This window comes from Balaenoptera acutorostrata, chromosome 12 (assembly GCF_949987535.1).
Source record: "Balaenoptera acutorostrata chromosome 12, mBalAcu1.1, whole genome shotgun sequence".
Taxonomy (NCBI): domain Eukaryota; kingdom Metazoa; phylum Chordata; class Mammalia; order Artiodactyla; family Balaenopteridae; genus Balaenoptera; species Balaenoptera acutorostrata.
The window spans coordinates 88322887-88346091 of record NC_080075.1 but is presented as its reverse complement, the minus strand read 5'-3'; the positions used below and the strand labels follow the sequence as shown (position 1 = coordinate 88346091).

The 23205-nt window shown below is 41.2% G+C and overlaps 1 protein-coding gene across 17 annotated transcripts in view; it reads right to left on the bottom strand.

Moving 5' to 3' along the window:
* Positions 1–17456, bottom strand: part of KIDINS220 (kinase D interacting substrate 220) — a 105568-nt gene extending 88112 nt beyond the window's left edge. For 14 of the 17 annotated variants that reach the window (XM_057558780.1, XM_057558781.1, XM_057558767.1 and 11 more), the window contains exons 1-4: positions 16613–16760; positions 10409–10537; positions 4210–4308; positions 3074–3172 (exon numbers count right to left, since the gene is read on the bottom strand). In XM_057558780.1, coding sequence (XP_057414763.1) covers positions 3074–3172; positions 4210–4308; positions 10409–10516 — 306 coding nt within the window. In that variant the 5' untranslated portion in view covers positions 10517–10537; positions 16613–16760. Of the gene's footprint in view, positions 1–3073; positions 3173–4209; positions 4309–10408; positions 10538–16612; positions 16782–17314 lie in introns of those variants that run through there. The other 3 variants (XM_007195667.2, XM_057558768.1, XM_057558769.1) reach the window with 3 other exon arrangements.
* Positions 17457–23205: the final 5749 nt, after the last annotated feature.

Below are 23205 nucleotides of genomic sequence, written 5' to 3'. Positions count from 1 at the left end.
TTTTGACTGAATTCTGTAATAATGCTAAAGATGAAAAGAACTGTACACAAACAGTATATTTAGTAGCAAATCTGTTTCTCTCAGGTTATGGATTAGAAATTCTGAAACTACTTTATTTGTATACTAGAGTTGAACAAATAAGTAAATATATTGTGTAGATAGTGAGAGCCAGATTTCTCACAGTCAGAGGAGAGTTACAAATTAAGAAAAGGGAGAAGGCTACAGTGGATTGGGTTCATGGTTATCGACCTAGTCTACTTAAAAAAAAAAAAAAATATATATATATATATATACACACACACACACACACACACACACACACACACACAGATACAGAATAGATGTATATGTATGCAAGAGTTAATATACAGACATGTTATTTCCTACATCTGTCCACTGAGAAGGGCTACAAGCAATGACATCCCAGTAACAATAAGCATACCTAACCCCTAGATTACTGGTTTCTAAATATCATTTTCAAAAAACAGGAACTAGGGTTCCTTGGAAAGCTGATTGATTCCAGGGCTGATAATCAGGGAAATAAGGCAGGGAAAATATAAGATGAACCTGAGCCTGAAGCATTTTGTAATGCCAGAAAGTAAGGAAGTGCTAAAATGTATATCTACGTATATCTATATATAGATATATATTTAGAGAGACAGAGAAAGACAGAGACAGAGTCAGAGAGAGAGAACTCTTCTTTACAGAAGAATTCTAATTAATAAATGTAGATGGAATGATGAAAATAGAAAAATCACCATTATAACACCACAGTCATAACTGCTGCATGCAAGATGCATTGATGGATGCTAAAATAAATGAATGAAAGTTTAATCAAAAACAAGATATTTGTATAGTCTCAAAGTATCTTCTCTCAAATATTTAGTAATTACAAAGGGAAATCTGACAGACACTACCTTAGCCAAGATACATCACCAGTGATACATTCTGCTGATGTATGTACCTAGATGTGGTACACTAAGAAGGGCATATCACCTCCTTCCCAATAAAGCACAACCTCAATCTAATCATGAGAAACATCAGACAAATCCAAATTGAGAGACATTCTAAGAATGCCGGACAAGATGTCTTCAAGTGTCAAGGTCATGAAAGACAAAGAAAGGCTGACATAATTTACTTAGGTCAAATTATAGAGCTGGGCATTCAGTCAAGTCTTAAACACACCAATATTTTAATCTGTAAAATTCCTGCCCAGAATTGTGTTAATATCATTCCCTCATTTTAATTTGTATAGTATCACCCTATGCAAGAATCTCTGAGATAAAAATTTAATCTTGAGAAACCTATGCCCAAATTTGCAAAATGAAAAGATTGGAACTGACTGCCTATAGCAATGCTGTAGTTTGGTGTCCATTAAAGGTCTTCTCAAGGAAGAATCCTCACTAGACTTCCTGACTTTATATCCGGGAATTACTCCTGAATCCCAGACAACCCCCGGTACACTCTCCTCTCCTCACACAAGTCCCAGGGACTCTGCCCTCACAGTTCAGCAGCTGCCACCACCCACCCAATTCTCTGAGCTTAGGGCCTCTCAATACTAACTACTAAGGGAGACACAGTCCTCAGTTTCCCTAATTTGGGGTGTTTAAAAGCCAAACACAGAGGCCCTTTAAATGTTAAAATGTTCTGTGATTTGGTAAGTACTTCAGGGAAATGAAAAATATGGAGAACTAAGAAAGTTTAAGAAACCATTTTTTACACATCTTGCCAAGTTTTTATACATTCATAATGTATACTTTATAATTCCTAACTCCCTTGCTGATATATATGGAAGAATAATAAAGGAGAAAGCCTTTGGAGTAAGCAGTCCTGGGTTCAAAACTCAGTCTGACTGCTTAAGAGCTAAGTGACTTTGGGCAAAGAGTACTTCTTCCAGTCTCAATTTCCTGAACTATATATGCTGAGAACAAAATTAACCCTTAGCCCATAGGATTCTTCTGAGAAGTCAATTAATGACAGAGAGGCTAAAAAGCACCTAAAGGGATCAGGCATACAATAGCTACCTAATATTAATTCATCTGATAAAATGGTATGGTGCTTTTAAAAAAATATTGAGAACTAGGTAATTCCATGAATTTCTCTTCTGCTTTATATGCCAGTTAAGATAAGAACACTGCATTGTACTCCTACCTGCCATATCCATCCTTTGCCTAGGTTACTGACATCATTACCTTCTCTCCCTAAATTTTTATAGCAATGTACTTCAATTTCTTTGCAGAAATAGGGAGGATACAAATGGTTCTGTATCCTTCTATAAAAATAAGTATACCAACCACTTCACTAAGTTTTAAGAATAAATATAACACTGTAGAAGAACACTGTGTAAATTACATCGTACAATATTAAGTGCAAGCTGGTGGAGTGCTGCAGTTTCTTAAAAATTCAGACCACCTGTACTTCATAAAGAGTCATCAGCAAAGTAATACATGTTTTCTATATCAAGGCAGTTCAATTCCTTCTTTTTTTCCCCTGTTAAAATTAATCTTTGAAAAGGCTGAACATTTTGCAGAAGAAATAAGCCAGAAATGATCCCTTTCTTCACCTTTATGCTTTAAGCAGATGCCAAGATCAAATAAGAGCTAAGATAATTAAGAATCATATCTTGTTAAACTTGTAATGTATACAGATGGCATTATGAACACAATTACATTTTGAAAATAAGTTTATAAATATTATTCTGAAAATCATGACTTTAAATAACTGAAAATATTTTTAAAACTATACTATGTCCCTCTTAAAGTTCTCCTTAAAGGGAACAACTCTCTCATGAGTTCTAAGACTGATACATTATAAAGGGTAATAAGTTGTTTTAACAACATTTCAGAATTAAAATTCTGAAATAAACAGAAAATAATGACTAAGAATATTCTAAAGGAGGTACATTATATCACCCGGTTTTAAAACATTCTTGAGGGTCATTTCAATGCCCAATCCCAAATCCTAAAAACATTATTATAGTATCACCTCACACATAAAAATACAAGACTTAACACATATCCCTTACTGCTAATAAGATCCCAGCTGATTAACACTGGATAAAGAATGTCCATACCATATCACGGTGCTCCAGGTTAGCCCCACATTTAAGCAGTTCTTCCACAATGTGCAGGTGCCCTTCTTTTGACGCTGATATAAGTGCTGTCCAGTTATCCTTGAACACACAGACACAAATGTTATCAATTCAAAACCAAAAATAACATTCCAAAGTGAGGAAAAATAAATTTGAATTTACATACCAGATGATCATACCAAATAGACATGACCCGACCCACTCTAAACTACTCTGAAATTACACTGAAGCATAAGCTCTGTTAAGAATTTATCTGTCTACCTGTATGACTACAATGGTGTAAAAACGGTTTCACAACTGCGTGTTCAGTCTTTTCACTGGCCTTCTAATCACACACTGCGTTTTTACAGAGGAGAAAAGGTGACTATCGAAGCCTCAAAGCTAATCCTTGCGGTTAGCAACCGTTACTATAACCTGAAATTAAAGAGCCTGCAATCAGACTTAAGAGCACATTTACAAACTATTAAACTCAAGCAATCCCATATGATGAGTTCAGAAACTGTATGATAAAGAACTATTCTTTATTTTTTTAAATAAAGCCTACAAGTATCCTATCCTAACTTTTATCCATGAGTGTACTATAATTTAATTCAAATGATCACTCAATTAAAATCACCAATTTAATATCATCAATTTGAATCATAAAAACAAACAGAAAAACAGATGTAGCTGTGTAACCCTGAAAAATAATTCCCGGGAAACAGAGGAAGTAAGCCTCTTGGAATAGTGATTTATCCCTCATAAACAATATCAGAAGGGACCACATCTTTCTGGCCTATCATATGTGATATTTATAATAATAAGATACCATGACGGGGAGTTACTTAACAATATGACTCATACATATCTTCTAGGCAGGCATTTAATTTTAAGTATATGTGCTCCCTATTCAACCAGTGCCATCTATACATAAAAAACCTGGAGCGCTGAGAACTTTCACTGAAAGTAAAAATTTCTCTCCTGTTATTACCCCTTTTAAAAAATTGAGTTAGCATATTGTTAGGCAAAGTCGAGAAACAGAAGAAGTACAATCTATAATCTATTACTTTTGAATCATTTCTTAAAAGCAAAGTTAAGGAAAAGAAAAAGACAAATGAGTAAATTATTTCAATATATACCAAATCTTCCAGATTGCAATTAGCTCCATTCTTAATTAATTCTTTCACTATTTCCAGATTGCCTTGTTCAGCAGCTATCATCAATGGAGTCTGGCCACACTGGAGATATAAAAGACACAGAGAACTTGTCAAGATGCTGTACTTTAGCTGAAATACCAGTTAATTATTGCACTTACTTTTTCCTGATGTTAAGCACTATTTACAGTATTTCATTAATTTAGAAACACCTCTGAATTCTTAAGTGTTCGGTTTACTAATAATGTAAAAGTCAAAGAGAAAATGAGACTTTTTTACGACAGCATTAGCAATCTGTTTATGGCACTGCAATTTTATTCAAGATAAGTAAGCATGAATAATACTAGGCACTGAAAAGTAATTACCACAATGTATATAAAAATCTTAGGATATCTGTGGTAACAAAATTCTCTACCAACACAGTTAGAATATGATACAGAATGTGGTTTTACTGTATGTATAAGATGTGTTACCAGGACTAGAGGGAGGAAAGTAAAGCAATATGTAAAAACAATACAGGTGCTGTATATATTACATAGTTTTTTTAAGCCTTCCCTTATAACCTGAATTCATTAAACTAAAGCCCTACTAGCTACCTCAGAGCTGCCCAGCCTGTGCCTAGAATGAGTCACAGCATACGACACAGTGCTGCCCAGCCCTGAGACAGCAGGGCAGGGCCTGGGCAGCGGGATCCTGGGGCAGGTTCCCTCCAGCAGCAAGCCTGGCTATTGCAAGTGCAGTCTGTACATGCCGTGATATCAAACAGGTTAGACGCACTGGGTTAAAGGTGCTGAAACATACTAAGGTATATGAAAATTGCACCAAAAACTAAGTTCAATTAGAGAAATATTTATCTAAGCACCTACTTACTGAATGTGTATCAGTGGCGGGGAAACATCAGTGATTTTTTTTAAATGCTAGTCTGACAATATTCCACTGCTTAAAACCCTCAGTGGTTTCCTACTGCTCTTTTGGATGAGAACCAAAATCCTTACGTGGCCTGTGGTCTAACGATGGAGAGACGACAGCAGGCCTACCTTGAAGCCTGTGCCAGGCCATTCCCTCCTCACCAATGTGCCCTCAAGTTCTTTCCCGCCTCTGGACCCTCAGACAAAGTCTTCCCTCTACCCCACCCAGTTAACCACCACCCACCCGGCAGCTCTTGGGTCAAACATCAACCCCTTAGGGAAGCCTTGCTGACCCCCTCTAATTTCATTTACTATACTAATCCTTGTTTGTAACTACACCTTTATTTGTGTGATTAACAACTGATTATTGTGTTTCCTCTAAAGGCCCTGAGCTCCCAGAGGGCGGGAAGCATGCCGGTTTTGTTCGTGTAGTTAGTACTGTACAGCCCCAGCGAGAGGGACAGCGACGGCCACACAGGTGCTCAAGTATCTACTGAGTGAATGAGTGCGCCAAGTCTGAAAGGATTTAAAAATCCACTAACGGCAACATACAAACCAGGAAATAATTATGGTAACAGGCAATGTACAACAGATGCTACTGTAAGAATACAAGAGAAACACAAATATTGAGTTAAAGTACAAAAGTAAATCGAATTAAATACAGACCCTCATATAATGATGGATACTAAATTATATGTGGTAGTCACCTGTCATTCAACCAGGGTCATTAGGGAATGAGATATTATGCATCAATAGATTTTCCAGGTGAAAAAGTTTATCCTTTAAATATTAAATTTGATTATAACTTTTATGATTACCATTTTTCTAAAAAGTAATACACACATTGCTACTTGTTAAACAGATTAACTTAAACACTATGTTTATGATTCTGAGTCATACCTACAGACATCAATTATTACACCAGGCTTGCCTCTGTGAGCTCTAATGTAATGAGTTACTTTCTACAGCATATTCCTCCCTTCTGATTAGATTAACTGGGATAAAAAGTGAAATATCAAAATCAATGGCATAATATATAAATTAAAGCCAACTAATTGAATCTATGGCCCTAAGGATATATGACTTGTACATCAGTTTTCAAAATTGTAATTCCAAAGACTCAGGAGCTTTCTGTTTACTTTCTGGGGTCACAGTCACATTTCAGATAGTTCACAAAGACAGGTTGCTCTTAGAGTAGGAGGGAAAAAATAAGTTAGACGTGTATTAAAATCCGTAACACAAATAAGACAGATGGTGTAAACGTGATTAACTGGAAACAAGCCAAATGAAAGGCTTGAATAGTCGTAACTTCCTCTTGCAGAAACCCGTAGTTGTCTACCCAGCACCCAGAGCGGCAGGATCCTGCTGGGGGCGGCAGCACGCTCAGCTAAGGGCGCCTCCGTTGCTCAGCCTTGCTTTGCAGTTGGAGGTAATCCACGGCACCACTCTGGCTAGGTCTCCCAGGAAGGCTCAGTAAGTAGACCAACTCGGCCGGCCCGCGCCCTTTTCCTTCTTGTCTGGTATGTGGACACAATGCTGCCGTTGTATCAAGACAGCTGATGTGAAGTAACAAGCACACAGAGAGGAGCGGCCAGAAGGGCAGAAGGAGCCTGGGAAGATATCCTGACGTCATCATATCAGCCTTCGAATGGCTCCTCCAGCTTGTCATTACATGAGAAAAGTAAGATCTTAATTTGATTAAGCCCCTATTTTGGGAACTGTTACATGCAGTCCAAAGCAATCTTTAACCTTTTTTAGCTACACTATCCAAATAGATAAGTGATTTTCAGGAAAGGCTGCCATTAAGTTTTATTAATTCCCTTAAGGTAGAAGGATATTTACCTTATAAGTTGTGCCTTATCACAAAACATATTTATTCTACTAGTTCTTGCTTAGCCAATCTAGTAACTACAGTTGTGGAGATAGAGTGACTTAGAAACAGTCACGACGACTTTACTCTTTCACTTCAATATGAATCACTAAAGGGCCCTTCCCTACCTAACCCCACATACACATCCCAGCAAATCCCAAACCCATTTCTTTCCAAAAAATACAGGATCACATAACTCACATAATACTCTGTTGATAATGACCTCAAACCAAAACACACCAAAACAGAACACTGCGCGCCAACTAAGGTTCCACACCACAGCTATCATATTTTATCTCAGCTTCCCAGAAGCTACAGCGCAAAAACATGTCCTATTAAGCATCTTTTTGCTCTTCCCAAGTCCTAAGTAATCCCACTTCTATTTATTCAGGTGTACTGGACCTAGATAACCATTGCCCTTTAAAGCAGTCACCTTTGGAGGATCAATACATCTTCCAATAATTGCAGTGAAACTAGAACATTTTTTAATTCTCCTTTGAAGCTTCCTTCACGGTCTACATTTGTAAGCACGTAACAAAATTCACCTCCTGAATTTAGAGCCCTGTTTCATTTTCTTAGACAGGGAATAATGTCCACCGTCAACACTATATCCTTGTATCAAGGAGAGCTGAGAGTGCTCTTTTCAAAAATAAAGTTAAATTAAATTAAAGCTCTTCACTGATCTACAAAGGGCAAAGACTTGCCATCATTGAGAACATTCAGAGGCCAAGAGATTTACCTAGTTTACAAATAAAGTAGAAAGAAAAAAAGGAAGTAAATTAGCATTTATTAATTGTAGCCCATCATATGCTAAGCACAGCATCAGGCAATTTTCCCCACATTATTTTATTTTATTGATGTAACATTTAAGAAACTTTTTGAAAACTGATAACCAAACATATTAACATGAGGTAATTAAGTACTTCACTTTTTAAAGGCAAGAAAGAGGGAAGGTCTAAGCAACTTTTTAGAATTCTATAAAAATTAAATTTAATCAGAAGCTGTAGAAGCAAAATGCTAAAAAAGGCCTTGAGAAAGCTACTTTCTCCACAACCTTCACATTAAGCCATAATGTAAAAAATCCCAGGTTGTTTCAAAGTACTATTTTAAAAATCCAATTTTAATTTATAGAATACTAAACTAGACGTAAATATCACTAATAACCATTAAATGCTACTGCATGCATGATGACAAGTTAAGCTCTATACCAAATACACTTCACTTTTTATGTGAATAAGATTAATTTAAGTTTATGCTTATTATGTGCTATTTTTCTCCTTCCAAGTGAAGCTATTTTCTCAATATTCCCAAAGAAACTGTCTATGAAGTAAAACTTAATCTTTTTAAACTATCATTTTATTATTCCAAATATGCTAATATATGCTAATAAAATGACTACTTCCATAAGCAGTTCTTTTATAACAATGAACAATCTCCAACTATTAATTTTATCTCATTTATGCATAACAATTGTTGACTATTCAAAATCATAGAAGGAAATAATGAGGTCAACTAACCAAAATATAGTTTGTTTAATATAGAAACACTGAAGATACAGACATTATCATTAGATGAACATAAGTTAGATGAACACTGAAGATATAGACATTATCATTAGATGAACATAATTATCATTAGATGAACATTATCATTAGATGAACATAAGCTTAAGACTCAAAGACAAAAGAGCATAAACAGATCATAGCTTGTTTGAAGTCGAACAGAATGGGTTCAATTTGGATTTCACCAGGTAATATCTTGGATAGGAAACTGAAGGATTAAGTCATTTATCTGTAAGCCAAGATAAATAAGAGTATAATTTTTTATGGAGTTTCTATGCAAATTAAATGAGCTAAATATACAGAACCGTTACTATATCTGCATAGTCAATAAAAACATTAGCTATCATCACTGTATTGCAATAATAAAAATTTTATATCACGATTTCTTTAACAAGAGCTAACATTTAATACAACTAAGTACCCCATGTCAAAAATAATAATAATAAAGTAATAACTGTTGATTCAGCAGCTTTCAAAACATTTATAATATTTGCATACCCATGTTCATAGCAGCAGGATCCACAACAGCAAAGAGGAGGAAACAACCCAACTGTCTATCAATGGATAAGTGGATAAACACACCATGGTATATACATATAATGGAATATTATTCGGCTTTAATAAGGAAGGAAATCTTGTCACATGCTACAACATGGATGAACCTCGGGGATATTACACTAAATGAAATAAGCCAGTCACAAAAAGACAAACACTGTACAGTTCCACTTCTATGAAGTACCTAGAGTAGTCAAATTCATAAAGACAGAAAGTATAATGGTGGTTACCAGGGGCTGGGGTCGGGGTAGGGGGAATAGGGAGTTGTACAGTAGATAGGGAGTTTCAGATTTGAAAAAGTTCTGGAAATTTTTCACAACATGTGAATTACTTAACACTACTGAACACCACTGAACTGTACACCTAAAAATGGTTAAGATGGTAAATTTTATGGGTTTTCCCCACTGTAAAAAAAAATCATAAATAAAACTCTGCATGTCTACACACACAGATACATATATGTGCACACATATACACATATACATACATACACATTTGTGTACAACTAAAATCAGTCCATGTTCATCTTATTCACTGGCAAAAAAGAAAAAATTTACACTGTATTGAAATAGAGTCCTAAGAAAAAGCATTATGTTTCTTAAGTTTTATAAAACATACATACTTTGCCACTTAAAAAATTCATACAATAAGTTTATTAGTCCCTAAAATGTTGCAGCTTGGCTGTTCACAATAAAATAATCAACATTTTACTTGCTTGTATTGTTGAACAGAAATATCTAATACGAGTTAATGAAAATGATCAATATATACTTCCCTGTCTCATTAAACAGAACACATGACCTATTTAACTGTCTCTTAAAGATGTAAGTCTTTAAAATCCCAAGGCGTGTGGAATGAACAACTTGGGAAGAGGGTTGAGGCTCCAGGAAAGAAAATATTTTAGAAAGTCCTAATTTTGTCTGGTTAATCTTTTTTTGGTTAATCTACTTATGAGAAGATTGGGTCTAGAAGCTCTTCTAAAATTTCCTAGAAACACTTTTGATTTAAGTAATTAAACTTCTTGAAGAGTGACTGTTCTAACTGGAAAAAAGCCAAACATAAGTCTCAATCATAAAGCATAAATTCAATATTCAATCATTTATATAAGTTCAAATGTATTCCAACAATACAGAATTCAAAGCACTTTTAACTATAAGAAATTATATCATTACTGAGGGTGAGAACTACAAATTTCTTACTTACCTTTATCCTTAGCACAGTGCCTCGTACATAGTGGGTAGTCAACAAATATTTGTAAGAAGAATTTAATTTTAGAAACTTGGTCTTACCTCATTTCTCTCATTTACATCTTTGCATTTTTCAAGAAGAGCTTTCAAAGCAGGAATGTTTTCTTCTTCTACATAATTTATTACGCTCTGTGATATGAGAACTGACATTTTCACAGAAAGCTACAATACCTGTTAAATCAGATCATAATTTGGGATTAGGAAAAAAAAGTTACTACTAACTATATTACTTTCTTAACCTTAAACTTGTACAAATACATCTCCACTGGCAGGAGTAAAAACAAGGCCCCGTAGCTCAGCTCTCAAAATGCCCACCCCTCTCTTCCCAAGACTCACACTCATCTCTCTCTTAACTCATCCAAACCCCAAACTCCAGACCCATCCCCCAAACGCTCCTCCTCACCACCACCCACAAATACAAGAAAGCGCTCCACTGCCTCTCCTGCTACGTTCTCCATCTCAGTAAACAGCCACTCCAGCTCCGTCCTTCCAAGGTCAAAACCATGAAAAACACCATGAAGAACCATGAAGGCATTATCCATGACTTATCTCATCCCTTTACACTCTACATTCAATCTATTAGCAAATCCTTTGGTTCTAACTATAAAATGTATTTCACATCTGGTCACCACTCACCACCTCCATCACAACCACCCTGGTCCAGCCACCGTGACCTCTTACCTAGATCCCAACTGCTCTCCCTTCCTCCATTTTGCCTTCCCCACAGTCTATTCTCCACAAGGCAACCAGGTGATCTTTTGAAAATGTAAGTTGGACCAGAGCTTCTTAAATCATAACATACATCAGAATCACCTCGAGCTTGTAAAACACAGATGCCTGGGCCCTTCCCTCGGAGATTCTGACAAGCAGGTCCTGGTGCAGCCCCTGTATCTGTATCTTTAACATGCTCCACACACCTGCCTTTGCTCAATCCGCCCCCTGCATTTGGAACCCACTCCTAAATCACTGAGTCGCATCTTGGCCATGCTGTGCTCGAAACTCCCCAACAGTTGTCCTCTCACTCGAAATAAAAACCCCAATTCCTTATCAGAGCCCAAAAGGCCCTGCTTGACCTACTCCAGCCCCTCTCCATGTCCCTGAGCTTATCTACCACTCTCTCCTTCATTTTGCTCAGGCTACGCAGGGTTTCTGTTCAAATGTCACCTGATCAGCGCGTCCCTGACCACTGTGTATGAAACAGCCATCACCCCCACTATCATTCCTCATGGCATAAGCCTGCCTTACTTTTCCATGCAGCACTTAGCATTGCTCAAGAAACCTTTGTTTTTTGGTTTTTGGGTTTTTCGTCTGCCTCCTCATTGCCCATCCCACCTCAAAAATGCAGCTCAATGAGAGTAGAGACTACTTGTGTCTTGTCTGATGCTGAATCCCCAGCATGTAGAACAGTGCCCGGCACACAGCAGACACCCAACATCTAAGAACGAACGAGCATGCCTACACTGATCCACCCACCTGGAATTCTTCACCCGTCTTTAACTTTCCAACAAAGGGAAACATTCCTTCAAAATCCACCTCAGGGGGCTCCTCCTCTGGGACCTTCCCCCCTTTCTTCCCCTCATTCTGTCCTGCCCCGCCCTGGTCAGTTTCACCCAGTACACCTATATGTCATGCATACCTGCAGTATTACACTTATAATAACATATCACAATTATTCATTTACTTTGAAATCCTTGAAAACAAGATCATGTCTCACCTTTTCATCCTCAGCAACTAAGGAAAGGCTTGGTACATCATCATTAAATGGTTACGGAATTAACAGGAATATTTTATAATTACAGAGGCTGTGTGCACCCTAAATTTTAATGTTACACCTGGTGAATCTGGTTAAGGTGTAAAAGAGAGTTCTTTGTACTATTCTTACAAGTCTTCTGTAAGTTTGCAATTACTTTAAAATAAAAATTTTAAACACATGCAAATGTCTGACAAAGTCCTTATTTAGATCAAATATTTTTCCTCACTATAATATCACACAAGACTGGAATGAGCATAGTAAAGAAAAGTAGTTATAGACACTGACCTCAGTTGTTAAAAAAAAAAAAAAATTGAAAATCTTAAGATTTTAAAATCTTGTTACCTCTCTCCCCCAATCTGTTATGTGGATGGTATGTGTATCACCTTGAGATACATAAAACTTAAAAAGTTATCACTCATAGATTGTGACTAATATTAAAAGACTTTAGACTTAGATCCCTTTAGACTAAGATTAAGCAGAAAATGGTAATAGTAAAAAAAAAAAAAAAAAAAAAAATTGAAGCTGCCTTGCCTTAAGCCACCTGAAAGATATTCTTTAAACAACTCTATTAAGGAAAGGTGATCTACCTTTGTCATACAGTTCTGAGAAAATGCAATTCTACACAGCCATAATTGAATAACAGTTCGATCTAACAGTAGTCTATTGGAAGTCTGTAATTTACAATGCTTCAGGTTATCACTGACAAGTTGAATACTACACTGTTTCTGCCCTATGGAGACTTAGGGCTCTTTAAAGTACTGGAGGAGAAAAGAGGTGACTGGGGGAAGAGAGAAATGGCTGAAATAAAATTGGTTGGCTGGAGCTGGGGGGTGGGTACATGAGGGTCCATTACGATTCTCTACTTTGTGTATTTAGGGGGAAATATTAGAGCAGGCTTTGCTGATCGTTCAGCATTACACGCCTGGAATTCTGGTAATCTCTGCATTCATCCACCCATCCCTTCTTTACTGTTAAGTTTCTTAACAGGAGGAACTTCACAAGTCTTACCTTCACAAATTCAGAAGTGCCTAAAACCGTTTCTTGTGCATATTAAATAATTGTTAAATGTTTCCTGAATTGAATTTGATCGTCACATCACATTTATTGATTTAACAGGAGAAAACAGTCTACCACAGCTGACAGTTATAAAATGATTCCCATGAGCCAGGCTTCTAACAAATCAAGAATTTGATCTCAAGTGTGCCCAGTAAATCAGATTATGTTCTTCGATGGCCAGGTCTCCCAATCCCTCCCTCAGAGGCTTCACTTTTGATTAGCCGTGCTTTCCCTCTTAAATGAATCCTTTCAACAGGTTCCATTCTCACCTAAAAACAAATACCCTCACCGCCCACGTCCCATCCTCCGCTCTTGTCATTCTCAGAAATTCCCTGTCAGCTTCAAGCCATCCTCCCCCTCCCCCTCACAAGGTCCAGGATCTCCTCCCCATCATCCCGACATCCCGACAGACACGCATGCCCAACCCACCGACAGACAGCCTAGAGGTCTCAATTTAAAAGTCACTTCCCCCGGTGAGGCTTCCCTGACCGCCCACCCCCCTCCCAGACCAGCTTAGGGCCTCCTCTCTCCCTCCTCCTTTCTCAGCCTTCCTTAAAGATACACTGCACTTCATTGCAGTGACTGTGTTCCCAGGCAGGAAGCATGTCTGCTTTGGTCACCACTGTTTCCCCCATGCCTGACACGTTTCCAGGAACAAAGGACAGGCTCAATAGGCATCAGGTGAACAAAGGCAGCCCAGGGGGCAAGATCTCAACTGTTCTGCAAATATTTCCGGGGCACCATCATGTGCAAGGCCCGTGATAGCCTTTAGCAGATTCCTATCAAGCCTTCAACAAGCTTACCGTTCACTAGGAGACATAAAAGAACTTCATCACGAAAAGAGCATTTACACGTCACCTTATAGTTTATGAGATGCTTTTGTATCTATGATCTATTTGATTTTCCAATAATCTTAAGTATTATTTCTCATTTTACAGATGAGAAAACAGGGTTCATACACAAGTAACTTGCCCAACATAATTCAAAAAGCAAATGTGTAGTATCCAGATAAATCCAAGTCATAATTTAAGGTAGAACAGTGCTGGACAAACCCAAAGCGCTATGAGAGTTCTGAAGAGAAGTTCCTACTCTTACTGGAATATCACGGAAGTATCACTTTGTGTTGATCCTTGAAGAGTGGGTCCACTGGTGGGAAATGGAAGAAGGGCATACCAGGCAAAAGGAAGAGAAGGAACACAGAGAGTGCTGAGTGACTATGTAGCGTATGTCCAGGAAACAATGAACAGCGTGGATAGGGAAGGTAAGTAAAAAGTTAGAGCTAAGACTGGAAAGTGAGCGTGGTTAGATCTGTAATCTCTGCAAGATAAGGGCTGTCTCTCTTTTGTTCTTACGTCCCCAGAACCTATTACAGGTCCAGAGCAAGTAGAAACATCGAAGATAACTGCCAGACTGAATAACTGCATAGGTGTACTAAATATGCCTCTTCTGTAGGACTCTGCCTGCCCACAGCTCCCGCTACCCTCCACAGCCATCTTCTCTACCATCAGCCACAACCAGTGACGAGCACATGAGGACAGGTGACTGCTCACAAGATAAGCGGGGCCAATGAGATTCCTCTCAGCCAGTCAGCAGAGAGGGGATCCAACAGACGTGAACAGAGAAGACTCCTCCTAAGAGAGAAAACAAACGTGGCCCCTGAGAGATGTACAGAAGGTGGAGCTGCCTTAGATCCCGATTTCCTTCCGATTCTCAGTCAGTCCTGCAAATCTCCTTCTCCCTGAGGTAAAAGAGTGCATCTCCGTCCCTCGCCTTCTAAACCGCCCTGACTAATAGAGCAGCAGAGAAACTGAGCCAAACGCAGGAAGAGGCGGCTGGCACACTCACATGATCCTACGAAAAATTTCCCCCCGCGGTGTATGCGGCCCAGAATCAGAACCCTGGATGCCAGTCAGACAACCACCAGAAGAGCCCGCAGGAGAGGGGACAGGCGGTAGGGGTGCAGAAGAAGTGAGAGATACGAACTTGAACACTATAAAATCCCCCATATTGGACCCTTTGACCTACCAAAATATCCAGAAGAGAGATTCTGGATGTAGAAATTTTAAAAATTATGTGACCAGAAATGAAAGAACTGGTCAAAGGTGACTAGATACCAAGCATAGGTGATGAGAGGATGGTGGTGTCACTAACAAGAAAAAAGTGAAGTCCGGAGAAGGTCAGGACCTTCCTCTGTTTGGTTAGTATCTCCTCCTTGCCCACCACTCCTGCATGCTGAACGTGAGGTGCTCGAAAAAACCTGGGTTGGAGAATCCACCCAGTTTTTGGGAAAACAGACCTGGAAATCACTCGCACAGAGTGTAAAACAAAGATTCTCAAACCTGTGTGCATCAAAGTTACTCAGGAAGCTTGTCAATAGACAAATTCCCTGGGCTTCTCCCCCCAGAGAATCCTATTCAGTAGATCTGGGGCGCAGACACTGACATTTTAACAAGCACCCCAAAATGATCCTGATGAAAGTGTCCACGCTCGTAAAGCTAGAGAACAAAGAACACAACCTTGCCGCCGCATTTCTCACCCTTGGCTCTGCATCAGTGTCTCCTAAGGTGCTTTAAAAAAATTTAGATGTCTGATCCTCAGTGTCGTCAAGGTGGGGACAGTGACAGAACGTATCACAGTCACCTGTCTGAAGGGGTGACTCCTGAGCCACACCCCAGGCCCGCTGAACGGGAATTCTGAGGGTAAGGCTAAGAAAGCTACATTTTTAACCAGTGCCCCCTAGCGGCTAGCAAAGATGCCTCCATAAACGGTTATTAATAAGAAAATATTCTTCACTGGTTTAAACCTGACTATGTGTCAAAACAATTTTAAAGAAAAATAATCCAACGTTACTGGCTGACAAATCGCTTCCCTATAAATAAGTCAAGGAAGCGTCGTAATCAATGGCTTGCTGATATTTTGCTGATATAACGGCCTGCACAGGACAATGGCGTAATGGAGCCCAATATGAAAGCAAAGGGAGAAAAACCAACCACCTCCTCCGTGGAAGCCCAGGGAAAGAAACCTCGAACGCCTGCCCTAGTGGTACCAGCTAAGGGGGTTCTCGAGGTGGTGGGTGTGCCTGCGGCTGCTCCGAAAAACAAACCAAAAGACACTTGTTTCACTAGCATCCCCCATCTCACCCCGCAAAAAGGCTGACCACCTGCGACAGCAAGTCCAAGACCTTCCCGGCGCCCCAGCAAGCGCGGACCCGCCCGGAAAGCCGGACGCCGGACACCGGCCCCCCCGGCCCCCCCCGGCCCCCCCGTCCCCTCCCTCCCCTCCCTCGACCCCGCACACGCACTCGGCCTCGCGCCCCCCTCACCCGGCCACGGCCCCTTCCCCACACCCGGCCTCACCCTTCCTCCGCTCCCTCCTCGCTCGGCCTCGTCCCCCTACACACCCCACCACGGCCCCTCCCCGCCGACCACCACACCGACCGTCTCAGAACCTGGCCCCAGGACGGCTTCCACAGCTCGGGCGGAAAGGGCCCGCTTTGCCGCAGGCGCTGTCAGAAGACTAGAAAGGGAGAGACCGCGGCTTTCAGCGCGTCGCCCTCACCTCAGCCGGCGGCCATCTTCCCCCCATCTCCGCAAACTGACAGATCACGTGACCCGGGCTGAGGGGCGGGGCGGCGGGTGGCCACGCCCCGTGTCTGCCCCGGGAGCCCGAAGGAGGCGGGGCTGGGTGGGGCTGCCGGCGCCGGCGGGAGCAACGGGGGGTAGGCGGGCTGGGGCGAGGGAAGCGAGTCACCCAGCCCTGCCGCCCTCGGCACCTTCTCTCTGGCCTCCAAATTTTGGCGTATTTTGGCAAGCGCCCCAGGCAATATTTTCTTCATCTTCAGTGTCACTCTTCATATTATGGCGAGTTTCTTATCCCAGTTCACCATTACCATCAAAGCTTATGCAGAGAAATAAACCGCAATTATAACTTCAGTCGACTCTGCAAACATACTGCGAATGGAGGCTAGCTGAAATCCCGTCCTCCTGAACCCAGAACACCTGTGGGATCTAATCTCCCGGCCCAGAGAGCCCACCGCCTCCCCCGCTTCCTCACTCCCCCCTCTGCAGCCCGGCAGCCCGGCCTCACCCGGGTCTCTGCAGAAGGAACCTCTGACCTGCCGGCGGCCAAATGTGACTGACCTTTTTTCCACTCACGGTTTCCCTCGCGACTCCCTCCTGGAAATGTTCACCTCCCTCGGCTTCTGTGACTCTGATTCTCCTCGTTTTCCTCCCATTTCTCTAGCTGCTCCTCTCAGATTTCACCTCCCTTCAAATTGGTTAATGTTTCCAGAGTTCATCTCAAAGCTGGACTCGTCACCCTCCCGACCTGGTGTGATCCTCCTGTAGTGACACTGTCGGGGGACCTGTCTCCTGCCCCCATCCACTGAGGCAGGAATTGGGAAGTCATGCACCTCCCTCCGGCCCTCCCTAACGTCATCCAATCAGCCCACACCGCCTGACTGCAGCCACTTTCATCACCCCTGAGCTGCTTAAAGGCTTCAGAAGCTCCCCACCAGGACTATATATCAAAAGCCCCCAACTACCCTCCCTGCCTCTGCTGGTGCCCCACTAACCATCTCCCCAGGAGATTGGGATCATGTCACTTCTTTGATTAAACTCCTCAGCAGCCTTCCATTTCCATAGAGCAGATTCCCAAATAGTACGTAACAGGCAAGGCTCCTCTGGAGCTGGCCCCTGCCAGACTTCTTGCCATTGTACTGTCCACCACTCTCCTCCCATCCTGCCCCGCCCTAGGCTGGCAAGTTCAGTTCCTGGAACATTGGGCCATGCTCTTTCTCGTCTCCATTTTGTTTCCAAAGTGTGGTTCCCTCTCCCCTGGATAGTCTTTCCTGCCTCTTGTCCAGCTGAGTCCAACAGATGAATTCTATTTGTCCTTTAAGAGGCAGCCTAAGAAGTCCCCTCTTGTGTAGCTTTCTGCATGACCTCAACCAGAGTTCATCATCCATCTTCTGTATTCGCCTTCTTACTCCACAGTCCTGGGGCACAGTAGGTATTCCAGAAGTATGTGTTAAGGCATATTTAACCTGTTCCCTTGTCTCGCCCCCACTATAAGGTGTAGCTTTCTGCATGACCTCAACCAGAGTTCATCATCCATCTTCTGTATTCACCTTCTTACTCCACAGTCCTGGGGCACAGTAGGTATTCCAGAAGTATGTGTTAAGGCATATTTAACCTGTTCCCTTGTCTCGCCCCCACTATAAGGTGTAGCTTTCTGCATGACCTCAACCAGAGTTCATCATTCCATCTTCTGTATTCACCTTCTTACTCCACAGTCCTGGGGCACAGTAGGTGTTCCAGAAGTATGTGTTAAGGCATATTTAACCTGTTTCCTTGCCTCGCCCCCACTATAAGGTTCACTCCATTCTGGTTCCGCACCAGCTTCCCTCACCCTGTTTAGAGCAGTGTGAGGCCTTGGAAAGCCTTTAAGGAAGAAAGAGCACCATTTATGCCTTCGTCACACGCTTGGGGTGTCCTCTGGTTGTCCATGCGCACCGCACCAACATCTGATGGAGTCACATGTTGGCCCCTTGTTGGCTTTTTCCGTGAGTTGCCAGAGTGATCCATTTCAGATGCTTTTCAATGGTGCCCAAAGGCGGTACATCAAAATCATCCGTAGATCTTTCTGAAAGTCAAAACTCGACCCTTGCTGGGGAGTTTTTAAATATCTTCCAACGGAACACCGTTCTCAGACGTGGTTTTCGTCCCATTGTGTCCAAATCGGTGACAGCAGATATGAATATCCCTTTTCAGTGTCAAGCAAGTCTTTGAGGACCTACACAGTATAGCAGGTGGCCTTTTAGTAGCCACTGGTTGTGAAAGCGACATGGGAATTGGAATCTGTGGTTTCACAGGGATCTATGGCCCCAGGGTGGGAGCCAGGGCTCTATCATAAGGAACCATCTGAATCATCAGCAAGGCGTTTGAAAGGCTTTCTTTTTTGTTCTTGTTATCTTTGGGGTGGGGGGTTGTTTTTAAAATATTTTAATGAGTGCATTTTAATATTATTGGTGTCTTTTGTAATCATATTGGTTTTATTTTTATCTATTTAAACACATTCTGAGAAGGCAGTCGTAGGTCTTACCTGTCTGCCAAAAAGGACTACAACACAAAAGTGGTTAAGAATCCCTGGGCAAAAATATTAAAAATGAGATGAGACTTCCTACACTTCCTGACACCTCTGGGTTACCACGTGTGAAAAAGCTGCACTCTCATCCCACGATGGTTAGATTTGTTTCCAGGATTCCTAGTACTGGGGAAAATCTGGGTTGCTCTTCTTGCAAGAAAGTTGTCTGTACGTTAAACCTTGTCTTTGAGTTTCTTGACCTTCTGAGCTACTCTCCAAGAGATTTGCTCTTCCCCTGTGATGTTGACGGGCTTTCTGGATGAGCCTGGGGACACAAAGGGAAAATGTGGATTCCATAGCAGAGACTGGGCCCTGCAAGATCTCACTGAGGTGTGTCGGCTATGAAATGGTGACTCAGGGAGAAGGGGTCTTGAGTCCCTAAGTGCTTCCCCTATGGAACACCATTTTGAGAAGAGAGCTGCCCCCGTGACAGTCCTCACCGTTCCAGCCCGCCTCACCACGACCACCCCCAGCCGCTTCACCCCGTACTTTCTGTAACTCCAGGAGGCAACGCCTGGTTGGTGAGCTGGCCTCTCCACAGCAAGTCCAGGAGGCTGGCTCATGCCCAGCAGGCGTGAGCCACACTGAGCAGCAGTGAACCAGCGCGACCAGAACGCCTCTCTTGGGGACGATTGAAATATAACAGAAAGCGGGGGGGGTGGGGTGGGGGGGGACAGCAAACAGTGGTCCTCCAGCTGAGGTGGTCCCGAGCACCGCTGCACCGCAGCTGGGGGCTTCTCGGTCAAGGACTTTGCAAATCCCGGTCTAGAAGTGGGACATTGAGTCCCAGACACTAAGACCATCACCCACACTACCTGAATCCCCTCCCCACTTCTTCTCCCCAGATAGAAATCCTGAAGATATTCGGTGTACAAGTTGTCCTTTCAGGCACATTTTAAAAGCAGTCCAGACGACAGCCTGGAAAGAAGCTACTAGAAACAGACTTTCCTTTGGCAAATGTTTGAATGGAAGATGAGAGAAGGGTCAGGTTCAAGGATGGCAGGAAAGGGGAGAAGCCTGGAGCAGGGAATAGGGTTATCAGCTAGGGTCCCCCCTCCATTGCAGGCCTGAACTGGGGATGGGAGAAATCTTACGTTCGGGGTTTTATTAGTAGTCCAGGCCAGGCATTTCATTACTAAAATGAGAATTTTTAATGACCAAACGTGACTAGGTGATATTCAATGATCCAAGAGTAATGAGAAAAATTACAAAAATTATGAGACCTATTAGAAATTTTGTCTGGGAAACAAGAAGGAGAAGGGAGCATTTAGAGGAGCTGTCCTGAGGAAAGATAAAGTTGCTTTTTTTTAATTACTTTTTTTTTAAGTATCGTTAATTTACAATGTTATGTTAATTTCTGTTGTACAGCAAAGTGATTCAGTTATACATACATATACATTCTTTTTTTATATTGTTTTCCATTATGGTTTATCATAGGATACTCAATATAATTCTCTGTGCTATACAGTAGGGCCTTGTTTAAAGTAGCTTTTTGATCCCACTGTAGCCCATTCTTCTTTATCTACATTATGGTTACATTTAATAAATTAAATATTTTCCAACTTCTGCCAAATGCTGTCGACTCCTTTCATATTTATGGACTCAGACTCTCATCTTGCCATGATATGACTTGTAAAATAGAACTGAAATGCTTCCTCCTCAGTTTTGTTTCAAATGTATCACTCTCTCCACTTTCATTGGTCTCTTTATGGTTTATGCAGCTCACCTAAATCTTTCTGGCAGAGGCATACTAAGGGTTTCTTGCTTCAGCAGAATCACTCAGATCACTTCAAGAGTCTGGCTTTTTTACTTGTCATGTATTATGGAGGAGGAAAAATAGGAGTTATCTTTCCATTCCTCACCACTCTCCCCACCCAAAACTGTAATTTTAATCACGCTTTCATCTTTTTCAACAGTATCAGCATATTGGGATGATGATTTCAGCAGTCCAATCTTTTTACATGGTTTCAGTTTCATTGTACATCAGATTTTCCACGGAAATGTTAAGATGTTTCACATACCATCTTGCTTTAAAAAATGTTTTTCTCTGACTCTAAAAGGAATATGTGTTCATTATAAAGTATTTGGAAAACACAGAGATATTTGAAGAAGAGAGATCTCCCCTAATTTACCACTCAGAGTTCTCTGACATCTTAAACAGAGATTTGAAACAAAAACTTTATGGACCAAAGTCATTATTTTAAACATTTCTTATTGAGAAGGGGATGGGTAACAGGGAGGTTCCTAAGATGTCATTTTTTGCCTTGAGGAGTGATGGTTGTCGCTATCATTTCTCTTGATAGCTTTGCCAATCTCCTCCCTGACTCATTTAATCAGCATGTTCCTGCTACACAAAAAACAGGTGGAAGGACATTTCCTCAACTCTGGGATGGCGCCAGAAGAAAAGGAACACACTCCCGGACAGAGCTAAGCACAGATTTGAGAGGCAATAGAAGAGGGGCAAATATAAAATCCTGCCTTCAAGTGGGGGGCGGGCAGGGAGTGGTGGAAAAAGAGTCAGACGAAGAGTTGGAGGAAAGAGAAAGCGTTATAACTGAATCAATATAAAAACGACTTTGGGTTTTAGAGGTTGGCAAGCTCAACGTAAGTCAAAGGAAGCTACCAGCAGGGCAGACACATGTTGGTGTTGCCAACCCATTGCCTTGCCATGGCTGTTTTAGTCTCTCTAAAGCTCTTTTCGATCATCAAATTCTTGGGAATTCCCTGGTGGTCCAGTGGTTAGGAATCAGCTCTTTCACTGCCGTGGGCCCACATTCAGTCCCTGGTGGGGGAACTAAGATCCCGCAAGCCACGTGGCATGGCCAATAAATAAATAAATAAACAAATAAATAAATAAAAGTAAAATACTAATTTTTAAAAAACCTGCCAAATTCTTACTCACTAACAGAGATTGAAGATTCGGGGCCCCGCTATGAAAGTTCAATCCAATTAGGGAGATGGGTAATATGCTAACAGAAAATATTATCAGCTCCAGATGGCATAGGCTAAGCCCCAAGGACATGGTAGCTCAGAAGAGCGAGCGGTGTCTGGGGATTGGTGGGAGGAGAGCAAAGCCCTCTAAGCAATGAGGAGAGTAAGCAGGGGTCAGGGGAACTATATCGACCAGGAGGTGGGAACGGGCATTACATGGTCAGGAAATCCTACTCAAGGTTGACACCCAACCATACTCGTTTTGAGTTTTATATCAAAAGCATTTTTAGGGCAACCTTAAGTTAGTAAGAGGTCTATGCTTTGTTCCCTTCTTGAAAATGTGGAACTCTTTCCATTTCCAGGATCTCAGCATCTCGCTCTAGCTAAGTTGGAACCTTGAATCCCTCCTAGCCTCTGAAGCCAAAGTTCACTCATCAGCATGGATTCCCATAAAAGGGAACAAGAGCTGGAACAGAAAGAGATAGTTAATATTGCATTCGGGCCACTGGTTGATTTTTTAAACCCCTTCAGTTGGATGAGACTATGAATTAATGTTTAATTTTATTATGCCATAAAAACTATGTAATTCAGATCTGCTAGTTGGTATATGTTTTGAAATTACACCTGTCTCATCTTAATCATGAAATTTAGTGTCATTTTTTCATATTTTAAATTATCAAGCAGTTTTTGCTTGCTAAAGATACATTAGAAATTTAGGATAGCACCATCATTTAACATAGCATTAAATTCAACTCCTCTGTTACTAATGATTCTAATCATATAACCTATAGCTTTCTTTAAAACCAACATTTGGGGGGGAGGGGTAAATTAGGAGTTTGGGATTAACATATACACACTACTATATATAAAATAGATAACCAACAAAGACTTACTGTATAGCACAGGGCTATACTCAATATCTTGTAATAACCTGTAAGGGAAAAGAACCTGAAAA